Below are 13,657 nucleotides of genomic sequence, written 5' to 3'. Positions count from 1 at the left end.
TTTCCCAGTGTTCCCTCCACTTAGAAAATAAACTACTTACATCTGTATCTTTGCATTGGGGTCTGCTTCTCAAAAATATTAAAATTGGGATATGCATGAAGATACTGTATCTCTCTCTTTTCAAAAAATAAAAAACTTATTTTTAATTTATATATTGACTTTGCATCTATCTGGACTGTGGCCTCATGCTTCCTCTCCTCCCGTTCACTTCCTCCCACCCTCTTCCTCCTATTCCCTCTGCCCTTGTCCTCAGAAAAGGGGAGCCATCCCACAACAGTCCACCTCAGCACATCAAGTTGCATCAGGGCTGAGCTCATTCTCATCCACTGAGGCCAGGCCAGGCAGCCCATTCAGGGTGACATGACCAAAAGCAGGTAACAGAGTCTATGTCATAGACAGCACCCACTCCACTTGCTAGAGGGCCCACAAAAAGATCAAACTGCCCATCAGCTACATATGTGTAGGACGCCTAGGTCCAGTCCATGCATGCTCTTGGTTGGTGCTTCCATCACTATAAGCCCCCATGGGTCTGTGTTTGTTGACTCCGTTGGGCTTCTTGCAGTGTTCTTGTCCCATCTGGGCCCTTCTATCCTTCACTCTCACTCTCCCACAGGATTCCCTGATACTCACGTTTCTCTTTAGATCATATCAATCTTTTGCCTTTCACTGTATCTCTCAATCTCTGTTATAAGAATATTGAACAAGATTCCTGATTGTTTCATGGTTCTTCTTGCTGTATGTAGTTTATTGTATATAAGTATAATAAATGTAATATTAAAAAAGAAAAAGAAGAATATTGAACAACTACTCCAAAGATGTTTAGTTAACAGATATGGCTGCTTTAAATCCAGGTCCCTCAGACTTCAAACCCGTACTCATTCCTTTAGCTCATGTTATCCCCCACTAATCTTGATGGATATTTGGTGGGAAAGCTACATTTTCTGGCAAAGATGTCTGGCTCCATTCAAACCTCCTGATGGAAGATACCAAGTTTTTAACCCCAAATTGAGTTTGGTCTTAGGGCTATGTCTCAAATTGGAGCCATGTTACTTAAAGATATAGGGAATGATTTCAACCAGATGGCTTCTGGCATGTATCACTGAGACAAATTCATACCAGAAAGCATAAAGTACATTACTCAGAGAACAAAGTCGAGAACATAACTCAAGACAAGCTGAGGGTCACGATCCTGATGGGGGAAGCAGAAGCAAGGAAGTCCCCGCATTATGACATAACTCCTCATTTCCCGTAACTTATCTTTCAACATCTTACCAAGAAAATAAACAATGGGAACCTTAATGCCACTTTGTGATCTTTCTCCAAGAAGATAATTTTAGTACCTGAGAAAGAAGTTAAGGAAATTAAAAACTCAAAATATAGTCTTTACCACTTTAACTAAAAGTATAAAATTTTCATGTAGTCAGCGCTGAAAATATTTGCAAATTATATATATATATGTATACATATGTATATATATATATATATATATATATATATATATATTATAGCTGAATTTTTATAATATTTACAATTAAAGATGAGTAAAGAAGTAGACACTGGGTGATGCTCATCTGTAGAGATATATGCAGAACTTGCCTTGATAGCCAAGCTAGCTTTGTGTATATTTACATTCTTAAAAAAAAAAAAAGATTCTAGGTGTCCATCTCCATACCTCTGTGTGTGGTGTTGGGAATTAAAATTGGGGTTTGCTCATCATGGAAAAAAAACTCTACTAATTATACTCCCTGCCTCTTCTCTAGGCGTTTTAATTACCTGACATTATAGCAGATACTGTGTAAAACTTAAGGAAATTCCAGTTGCATGCATCTCTCACTCTTCGGTTCCTCTAGCATGAACCCAGAGGTAAAGACAAGAGAAAGTAGAGTCATTAACAAGTCTGTCTAAGGTTAATTAATTTTAATTTTTAAGATAATATATTTCATCCATGAGTTTAGGGGTCTCTCTGGAGTCCTAATATAGCTGTGTGTCAGTAAGACAGCACAGACCAAGGAGTCACTAGCCATACTTTTCAGAGGCCACGTTATCTCTCTGGAGTCAATGACTATTATCAGTCTGTGATCACCAGATAAGCCCTATTACTGAGAGTTCCAAAGAGGTTTGCTCTAACACCACACTTCTGATAAGTGTGGACATCATGTGGGAAAGAAGTTCAATTTTCTTTCCACGTTATCACCCTCGTAGCGGATCCTTTTAACATGTTTAGATAATTGGTAAAGTCTGCCACTCGCTGAAACAGCTCTTTACTGACCAACTGTTATGAATGGCTGCCTAGGGAAGCACATTGGCTCGTTTAGTTCTCATAACCCTCCCTTGAGAATATCCTGGGAAGTAAGGGAAGGAGATAGTTTTTGATAGATGAAATAAATAATAGTTTTACATGGAATGTTTAAGTATATCAAAATAAGATTATATATAATATTTATGTCTCAACTTTCTCATCAAAACATAACATGAAACAGAAGCTTCTATAAGTTAACTTATTTTCCATGATCATGATCACAAGAACAAACAAATACAGAACACACATTTGACTGTTGTGAAAACCTGTAGTTGTCTGTATGATCACAGTGCAGTCTCAGTTTATTATTTATATACTACTTTAAGTCATTATAGAAAAGAATATATAACCCTTGAGATATCTGTCTGTCTGTCCCTCCATCTCCTTATTCATCCATCATCCATCTATGTAAAACCTCTAGTTCAGCTGACATTTTATCTTGTTTAATAACTATCACAGACACTGCCTTTTTTCTCTGAATACCTTTTCAAAGATCCAGCTCTTTGCCCATCCATACTGTGGAGCAGCTATGGAAGAGCACTCAGATCTTCTCCTCTCATTGGCTCTGTGCTTGCACTTGGCATCTCAGAGTACAAATTCTCTCAGCTCATTTCTTCAGTGCTGCATAAACGCTTGCCAGCAATAGCAACGAGGCTCTTGAAATATTTTATATTAAAATATACTTAGAGAATTTCCCCCATCACTGCCTCAGGAGACAATTTTGTCTTTCTCTTTAGATGTCCTCTTGTGAGGACACTACAAGTGATCAGCTCAAAATCATGCTTTCCAGACCTGAGATCTACCACACATATCAAATGTTAGAAATATTTTATATTGCAGCTACAAATACATTATTACTTTGAACTGATGTGCTCATTCATTCATTCAGTCAGTCAGTCAACTAATATATACTGACTGACTTCTAGACTGGGGAGACAGAAGAATAAGCAAGTATGTGATTTGGAAAATGAGTCATGCATATTTTAAATGATTATATAAATAAAGATAAAGATACAGTTCAAGAAACTAAACAGAAGAAAAGCAAACTAAGATATAGCAGAAAACCAAACTAAAAACCTTTGCGGTTAAAGAAAGGCTTCCCTAAAAAGTCATAGCTGAGCTGAGAAAGGAAGGTACATGGGCATGCATTCGTTGAAGATGAAGAGGCATTAGGACATGGAAGAATGGAGTGGCAAGGAAGGGTAGAAAGGGAAGTGTACCCAGAGCACACTGCACATTGAGATGGTTGCCAGAGAGTCTGGAGATGAGGGAAACACTCACATGATGTACTGACTTTTGTAGATCGTTCTCCCTCTCTCTCCCTCTCTCGCCCCCCCTTCCCCCCCTCTGTGTATACACATGTGTGCATGTATGGTACTCATTGGAAGTCATAGGTATGAAATAATAATGTTTGAGTTAGAAAAACTGGTTTGCATTTTGAAAAAAATTCTGCCTATAATTTAGAAAACAATGGAAATGAAATCCAATGCATAAATTACAGAAAGCTTGCACACTGAGACTCAAGGTGCAGTTCAGTGGTACAGTACTTGCCGAGCATGGGCCAGGCTCAGCACCATCAAGAAAAAGCAAAGCGGGGGCTGGATGCTCAGTGGTTAAGAGCACTGCCTGCTCTTCCAAAGGACCCGGGTTCAATTCCCAGCACCCACATGGCAGCTCACAACTGTCTGTAATTCCAGTTACAAGGGATCTGATGCCTTCACACTAATGCACATAAAATAATAAAAAAAAAAACTAAATAAATTATAAAAAGAAAGCAAGGGTGTCATTGCAGCAGTGATGAGAAAGATGAAGGTGGTTTGGACTAATGTTAAAGTGGCTTTATGGATGGTAGATTAAAGGTTTAAGATCACAGAGACTTAGCAATCGGGTAGAAATGAGGAAGAGAAGAGGCTCTAGAGGTCTCCTAAGGGTCTGGCCAACACAACTAAGTGAACTTACCATTACCTAAGACATGGCTGAATAGAGGAGGATCCTGTGGATGGGACAGTGCCTGTAGTCTCCATAGTATAATATTCAAGAACATCTTCATGTACATTGACATCTACGAGTCTATACTCTTTGGATAGACTACAATTGATTTTAAATAGAACAGAGAATACTGAAGAACTGTAGGAGACCACAGAGACCATAGCATCACTTTTTAAAAGTTACAAGATGGTACACTGACGGCACTCAGTATCCCAGGGACAGGTCTCAGTACACGATATGAAAAGAGGCCAAAAAGCAGGAACAAGAAAGGAAGTGGAGTACCTCAAGAAGCCATCAGTGGAACGTCCCAAGATGGAGTAAGGCAACAGAAGGCCTGTGTGGTTGTCAAGTAGACACCATAGCTCAGGTGCTTGTGTTCTTATACTGGGGAGAGGAATTTTTATTCCAGTTTTCCTTACCCACCTCTTCCCCTTACCTGTAACACACAGCACGGCGCCTTACATGAAGAAAATTGAAGTGAATGTATCTCGAATTAAATAAATATTCATATAGTATCATATCGCAAGGCCATATATAACAATATATTTAGGATGGAAAATGATATATAAACATAAACAGTGTTGTATTAAACAAAAGCACAACAGAAAGGAAGCTCTACAGCTGAGGAGAGACTAGCTTTGTATCAAAATATCGTGTCCCCACAGAAGACACTGAGAATATACGCTGTCTGCTCAAGTGATTATGCCTCTCAGAGTCATAGTGTACTTGTGACCTACTTAGTCAGGGAAGACTTGAAAATTACTAGGAAGTGTTCAAAGTTCAATGAAGATCAAAGTTTAAGAAACATAGAAAACATTAGCAGGAAACACTGAGAATTACTACGATGGCTGATCTTGGTTGTCAACTTGCCCACATCTGGAGTCAAATAAAGCCTACGCATCTCAGTACACTTGTGAGGGACTGTCCTTCACAGCATCACTGAAGGTGGGAAGACCCATGCGGAATCGGGGCTGTATCTTCTCATGGCTGTCCACATGAGAAGCATGAGACTTTGCTTTTTGCCTGCTTGCCTTCGCTCTCACTGGCAAGTTCATCTCTTCTGTGGCTGAGACATTGCTCTCCTGGACTTAGAATCTACTTCTTCAGGAATCTGTCACAGACAGAAGATCAGCTGACATACCCATCCTCTTTGACTAAGCAACTATCAGATTTCTGGCCTTTCTATCAGGAGACAGCCATTGTTGAACTAGCTGGACCACAATCTGTACAAGCCATGACAAATGTCCTTGTAGTATACATAGAGTCATCCTATGAGGTCTGTTTTATAGAACCCACATACTACAATTACCAAGAAAGCACTCTTTTTTAAAACAACATTTATATTAAATCACTATGTATTACCATGCTATTAGCCTTGATAGTAATAAATTCCCCAGTTGCTTTAGTCCAATCTACTATGAAACTGATTACTCTTTCTAAATCATCTACACTGCTGTCTTGTGCCATTGGTAAAGACAGTGAGTGAAGTTTATTTTATTTAATGATTTGGAAATACATTTATTTTCCTAAAGCTAGGTTTTCAAAATTGTATTACCAAAGCCTGGGAGAGCATAAAAAAATTTCATTTTACCTATTATGTACCTCATAGTAACCTTATAAAGTTTATCTTTCATATAACTTTCCACATTTTTGACTCTGTTTTGGTTTAATTTCATGTTTTTATTGCTCTCTTTCTTCTTTTTCACCTACACTTACCTAACTATTTTTAGTATTTCTGAAAGCGGATTCAAATCTCTTCAGAATAGTATATAGGTCCAAAATGAATAGATGTTATATTCATTAAAATGTTGGACTGACAAAATGTCTGAGTGAGTAAGAATTCTTGCCAGCAAGCCTGACAATCTGTGTTCAAGGCCCAGGAACCCCTATCATGGAGGAAGCAGAGAATCAAATCCTCCAAGTTGACTGACTTCTATAAGAAAGTTGTGACATGTCCGATACTCCTGCACTAAACAAAACAAACAAAGTAAAATATGTAATTATCATGAAGTTTCATAAATTAGCTACTTCAGTTACCTCTTTTCTCAGTTTTCTCCTTACGAGATAAACCTAACATGCTTTAATTTGTTCTTGTCTAACTCATGTATTTCTTACAACATTTTTGTTGCAGAACAGAGTTTTCAAGAATAATGTGGGGTAAAAGGGATTTAGGGGTAGTTGCTTAAAGTGTGGAAAGTGGACTGAAAGGGAGGGACTTTTGAGGTCACATAGTGTGACTGGTCTAGGAACCCCCCACTACCATGCCTGGCAAATGGAAATCAATAGTGATTTATTTTGAATTGGCTTTTCTTGATGCCCAGGTTGCATCACTATTCTAAACATGTTGGGTTGTTAAGTTGCAGGCATCAAAGCCTTTCTCAGCACATCAATATGGCCGAAGCAGAGAACAGCTGTCAGGATGTCAGGCATCAAGCGGGATGCAGGGAAAGGCTCATCATATAATACTTTGCATTATTCAGATAAAAGTGATAAAGAACCAAGAGTCCACAAGAAGGAACCACACGAAGAAAGGTCTAATGTGAAGAATTAACAAAAAAAAGCAAGTTAAAAATTGCCAACTCTTACGCATGTGTGAGGGGAGTGAGCCAGCTGAAGCGGAGAACACTCTTGGGTGCTTGGGAAACACAGCACACAGAATAAGCTACTACAGGATTCTGAGGAGGCGAGGGATGTAACGAAAACTATGTTAAATAGGAGTAAAATGAAAAACAATTAGAGTGATGTAGACAGGAAGCGTGGCTTTGAGAGGACTTTTCAGACATTATAAGACCAGGGAAGACTAAGGACTAACGCAGGCAAAATAAAGAGCTCAGAAGGTTCTGTCTTTTAAGGATTTGAAATGATGCTTCTGTATCTAGCAAGAAGGGAGGAAGAGCATACCACAAGCACACTAGACAACTCAAGAAATGTGGGCAGCTGGACATAAAATGCTGGGGAAGAGGCAAGCACTTAGACAGAAATGTGGAGGTACAATAATTTTGTCAGAGGTTGTAAATCAAGCCACGTTGACAAAGGACAATTGGAAGGCATGGGCTTGCTTTTTGCTTTCTTGATGTTTTAAATTCTTAATAAAGTTAAATTGTATTCACTGTAAGAAATGTTGACAATGCATAAAATCACTTGCAAACTGACTACCAGAGATTAAAAAACTATAACGTCTCCTCAGTCTATAACATTTTGGTGTCTAGTGGGGTTTTGTTTTATTTGCATTTTTTCCCTGTAATGCTCTATGTATGGTAGAACTGTACAAGCCTTTCTGCTGTATTCCCACCTCCTGGTAACTGTTCCTTACCTAGAAAACAAGGCTTGTCTTATAGGGCAAATACAGGGCAGGGCACCTACTGTTTAGCTTGAATCTCCCTTGGAGATAAACCCCTTAAGCCAGCAGGTGAGGGCTCACACAAAGTTGAATAATCAAAGGACACTTTATCCAGGGGATAACTGACAGACTGTGCTGGGGAACTCTTGAGGCACACCCACTAACATCAACTCTGAATCAAGAAATCATTGTGATAGTTAATTGGGGTGAGCAGATTAGTAAGTATGAGGTCATTCAAGCCAGCTCCCCTTGAAGCAATGTGTGTAGCAGACATGGTGCTTTGAAAAGTGAAGGTGCTCTTGCTAAGAATAACTCAAGTGGAATAGAACTGGGCTGTGGACCTGATCCCTGGCTTGCTTTTCTTCAGAAAGTTTCTGCTTACATCACACATCACCTTTCTCTCTACAGAGGAGATGCTTGAGTGTTTCCTACCCAGCAACAGCTCACAGAGACTCCAAGACAATCAGTGAGAGGCACTCGGCAAGCACCATGTCTGCTACATGCATTGCTTCAAGGGGAGCTGGCTTGAATGACCTCATACTTACTAATCTGCTCACCCCAATTAACTATCACAATGATTTCTTGAAGTTGTCACATACTTTTAAAAATCAATCCTTTTATTGATTCCTTACAAGTCTATTATTATAACTATCCTCTAAGTGATTGTTTTCAATAACAGTATAGAACATTAATTTTCTATTTTCTCTTATAAACAATGCTTTTAATAGATACTTTACAAATAAAACTGTGTTCACATATCCACTTCCTTCCTAACACTGGGCTTCTAGAAGGGGATTTCCAAGACATTTCTAAGTTTACTGCACAGGCTACTAACATGGTCCTAGAGAGCTGGCACCAGACACTGATTACACTGGGTATGAACAGCCGCCCTAGGAACTGAATCTGTTAGAGTCGTAGATTGTTTACCAACAGAAGGAGAAAGACACTTTTTGTTTCAATTACACTTCTGTATAGAGAAAAGACACATTAAGTATAAAAATTAATTATGTGAGCCACAAAATCATTCCTGTGATAATTTCCCAGACTCTAGTTGGGCTAAACAAAGCAGGGTTGAAAACCACAAGTATTGTTGAGTATTATGGTGGATAAGTGGATCCAAAGAGAAAAACAAACATTCTGATGGTAGAGAGTGAATGTGCTTATATAAACATGCACACATTACCTCAGAGAGATGGTGACAACATGCAAAGGACCTGCACAGGTCAAGGCAAATGGGATGCTAGCACTGAGCGAGGGGGTAGACACAGAATCCCATGCCAACCCAATTGTTAATTCCTAACAATGTATTTTCAACATGAATCAAGACTTCAATCAGATCAACAATATCACCTTTAGCTATTCATGATATTTTATTCTCAGATACAAAGGAAAGGCATTTTTCCAATGATATATTCTACAAAAAAATCAAACTGCCATGCTACATAATGCCACAAAATGTCACCAGACTTTTTTTGGAAGTACATTTTACACTGTGACTGCTTTTTTTTTTTTTTTTGGTTTTTAATTGTTGTTAATTAAATAATAAAAATGAAAGATCTTATTCATAATTATAAAAGCTACTTCTCGCAACTACCTAAGACTCTGAGTTAAGCTAAATTGACTATCTAGTTTTGCTGTCTACATCACATAATTAGCTGCAGAACTGTCAAACCCCCAATCATAGATAAAGAATAAAAATTTAAATGGCTAGGCAATTAGCTTAAATAGAACGAAGTTCTTAAAATCCATCTTTTTTCCATTACATAACTAAAGTTATGAGTTAGAGAAAAAAAATTATGAGTGCTGTGGCTTTGAGTCTTGGGCTTTAGAAATTGTGGAATTATCCTTCCCACTTCCTCACTTATCGACAGGTTCCTTTTGTAAGACTCCTTCACACCCACGCAGCAAACCTGTAAAATGTGTAAAAGAGTCACGGAAGTGTAGACAGTGTGCCATTTGGCAGTTCCTACCTGAGTGGAGAGGGGTGGAGCTGCGATATGCAGGAAAGCCAGTGGGATGGTTGATTAAACAATCGCGTTAGGGGACGTGATGTGGACTCATCCATGCCATGCTGAAAAGCCCTAGGGAAACAAGACAGACTATTTCAGAATATGCAAGGAACATTAACTATGGAGAACACTCAGATAATTTTGGAAATTTTTTACTGAATTTTCACAGGATAAGTTGTTTTGTTTTTTGTAATAGAAAGTGGTGTCATTTTATTGAGCACAATGCATCTACCAAAACAAAAGCAGCACACACACACACACACACACACACACACACACACACACACATGCACAGACACACACACACACACACACACACACACACACACACACGAAAACCAAGAATTAGGGCCTTAATGAACCTTTGTAGAACAATCCTTACACAGAGGAAGGTGTAGTTATGCCATTATTATTGAATTTTAGAAATCAATATTGTAAAATGTACCAAAGACAAATGCCCACATAAAGTAGGTCTCGCACAGCTAGCATTCTTATATGTCATAGGGTTTTAATCAACCTGCAGTCAATATAAGTGCTAAGACTTGTAATATTTGCTTCATTAATGACAAAACGTTTACATAAGGTACATTTTTAACCAACAGTGATTTTTAAGTATTAGACAATAAGTAAAATATTATCATTAAGTTTATGTTTTAATGGCCCAGAGAGAGAACGTGTAAGAGAAACTTAATTGTGAAATTAAGTATTATCATTATTTAAGATATAGAACACCTTGTCCAGAATATCTTGTCTACAGTAACCTTTTGAAAGTGACTATATTTTTCTAAGTTGGCTCAAATCCAACTACAGATCTTGATCTAATAAGGATTTGTTTCACACGTGCTTAGTAGGTACCTTGGCTAAATAAAATTTTATGACTGGACAATACATTTGCCCACATTAGGTCAACAGTAAAGACTTAGAAATGGAATTATTTGAAGTGGTACTTTCATATAATGAAAAATAGTACTGTCTTTTAAAAATGAAAAAATAGTTCTATTTTAACTAAATTAAAATACAATTATATTATAATCAAAACATAATAATTTTCCTAGTTCCCTTTCACAATGCAGAGATCAGTGGATTGTGATAAGCACAGCCCTAACAGATGCATCACAGAAAGATTCTAAGGGCCAGAGGAACAGGAAGTCTGACGTCTACCCTAGAAACGGCTGCCTAACCTAGTAAGGCCTGAAAAAGAATGACAAAATAGATACCTTCGGGCAGAGGTAGCAACTCGTCACAATAAAATACAATTCTGTCCCGAAAAGCCCATCCCTATTTTCTAATTCAGCATCCTTTACTTTGGATAGCCATACTTTATTTTATAAAGTTTCTTTTCTCTCTCACCTCATTGTCTTGTAAAAATGGGATATCTTCAGTTAAATCTACTTGGAAGTTTTTTCATTTTTTATTTTTTAGGCATTTATATTATCACTACCCCCTAAAGTCGCCTTCTTCACCTTCTTCTTCTTCTTCTTCTTCTTCTTCTTCTTCTTCTTCTTCTTCTTCTTCTTCTTTTCTTCTTCTTCTTCTTCTTCTTCTTCTTCTTCTTCTCCTTCTTCTTCTTCTCCTTCTTCTTCTCCTTCTTCTTCTTCTCCTTCTTCTTCTTTTCTTCTTCTTCTTCTTCTTCTTTTCTTCTTCTTCTTCTTCTTCTTCTTCTTTTCTTCTTCTTCTTCTTCTTCTTCTTCTTTTCTTCTTCTTCTTCTTCTTCTTCTTCTTCTTCTTCTTCTTTTCTTCTTCTTCTTCTTCTTCTTCTTCTTCTTCTTCTTCTTCTTCTTCTTCTTCTTCTTCTTCTTCTTCTTCTTCTTCTTCTTCTTCCCCTTCCTCCTCCTTCTTCCTTCGCCTTCTCCTTCTTCATTTTTAGCTTCACTAAATTTCAGATCAGAGAAAAATTCCCCAAATACTTGCCCAATTTAGACTATAGTCACTACAAAGAGAGACAGGGGCTAGCTCAGTACCAGAGTCCTTGTTTTGTACCAGCAATGAGAAATCCATCCCTAAAGAATTTACATTATGCAAGGTGTCTTCTGTGCCAATGAGCTCAAGGCTCTTCCCTACTTTTTCTTCTAACAGACTTAGTGTGTCTGGTTTTATGTTGAGGTCTTTAGTCCATGTGGACTTCTGTTTTCTGCAGGGTGGTAGATATGGATCTATTTGAATTTTTTCTACATGTAGCCATCCAGGTAGACCAGCACCACTTGTTTAAGATGCTATCTTTTTTTTTTTTCTCCATTGTATGGGTTTGGTGTCTTTAGCAAAAATCAAGTGTTATAGTTGTATGAGTTCATTTCTGGGCCTTCAATTCTATCTCATTGAACAACCAGCCTATTTCTATCCCAGTACCATGCTGTTTTTATTACTGTTGTTCTATAGTACAGTTTGAGATTTGGGATGGAGATTTCTCCAGAAGATCTTTTTTTTTTTTTTTGTACAGGATTGTTTTAGCTATTCTGAGTTTTTTGTTTTTCCATATGAAGTTGAGAATTGATCTTTCAATGTCAGCAAAGAATTGTGTAGGTATTTTGATAAGAATTGCATTGAATCTGTAGATTGCTTTTGGTAAGATGGCAATTTTTATTACATTGACTCCCCTGATCCACAAGCATGAGAGCTCTTTCCATGTCCTGAAATCTTCTTCAAATTCTTTCTTCAGAGATTTGAAGGTTTTTTTTAATATATATAAGTCTTTCACTTCCTTGGTTAAGATTACACCAAGATACTTTATATTACTTGTGGCTACTGTGAAGGGTGTAGTTTCTCAAACTTCTGTAGATACATTGGTATAGAATTCAAATTTTAGATTATTCTTCACACACATTATATGCATTCTACTCTAATATGCAGTATTGTGCCCATACAACTCAATCATAATACAAGGTTTACATCCAATGCTTTGAAAGTGCTATTGCAGGTTGTTTAGGATAAAGTTATACAAGTTAATTGTTAGTTGATCAAATCATGGTCTATCAATTACTGGCTTATTTTTATCACAAGAATATCCATCTTAGGTGTAACAGAGATATGATTCTATAGAAAGATAAGATAAAATAGATAAGGTCTTCAAAAACCTCAGAGACATACAGAATATGGCATTTAACGATGTTTTTATTATTTTAAAGATGCATTAACAATGAGACAGGTTAACTCCTGGGAACACCCAACCTAACTCAAAGAAGATGATGAGCATCAAAGAAGCTCCTCATGGAGATAGCTTCAAATGTGGCAAACCAACCACTGGACAAAATGTCTTTGTTTTTACCACAGATAAAATCTGCCTAAAAATGGGCAAGCTTGGATGCAGGCAGAGTCAACAGCCAATCTCTGCCAAGATAGGGTAGGCAAGTCCTCAATAGTTTCTGCCTCACAAATATATCTGTCAGATATATTGGGCCAAAAGGCTGAAGATGATGCTCCAAGGTTATAGAATTTTGGGTGACTGTTCAGGCAGCAAACTGTCTCTGTCATCTTCTCATTTGGGAAGCTACTAAGCTGCACTTCCTGTTGACTCAGGCAATTAAGCTTATTCCTTCTCAAATCTGTGATGAGGTTGAAGACCAGATAGTTTAGTTTACAATTAGGCATAGTTGTTTATGGGTTAAGATGTTTTTAGGTCTAGATAGATGTTTTGATAATGATGAGATATGATAGATACTGATTTACATTCAGAATTTTAGACATACCAAGATAGGAAAGATGTTTTCCTTAGGACTGCTAAAAACAAATAGCCAAAACACTATGAATGTCGCATTTATATAATTCCTGATTGTTTTGTGGTTCTTCCTGTTGTAGGTAGCTTATTGTACATATGTGAATAATATAAATATATATGGAGAAAATAAAAAATAAATTAAAAAAAAGAACTTATACCATGACAGTGATATTAGGAGTTAGTAGTTTCACATCCTATAAAACGGAGCTGAAATGCAGTAAGGGGTATGGATTGGTGGAGATTAAGGGTAATGACTATGATACCGCGCTAGATCAGCAAGAGCCTAAACTTAGAGACAAATATAATAT

The 13,657-nt window shown here is 37.4% G+C and overlaps 1 protein-coding gene across 2 annotated transcripts in view; it reads right to left on the bottom strand.

Annotated features, from left to right (window-relative positions):
• KIAA0825 overlaps positions 1–13,657 on the bottom strand; it is a 410,640-nt gene that overhangs the window by 259,109 nt on the left and 137,874 nt on the right. For both annotated transcript variants that reach the window (XM_084801930.1, XM_084801929.1), the window contains exon 13: positions 9,599–9,709. In XM_084801930.1, coding sequence (XP_084658056.1) covers positions 9,599–9,709 — 111 coding nt within the window. The remainder of the gene's footprint in view (positions 1–9,598; positions 9,710–13,657) is intronic.

This window comes from Acomys minous (assembly GCF_964271855.1).
Source record: "Acomys minous genome assembly, chromosome: 11".
Classification (NCBI taxonomy): Eukaryota; Metazoa; Chordata; class Mammalia; order Rodentia; family Muridae; genus Acomys; species Acomys minous.
This window is presented reverse-complemented; position numbering and strand designations above follow the sequence as displayed.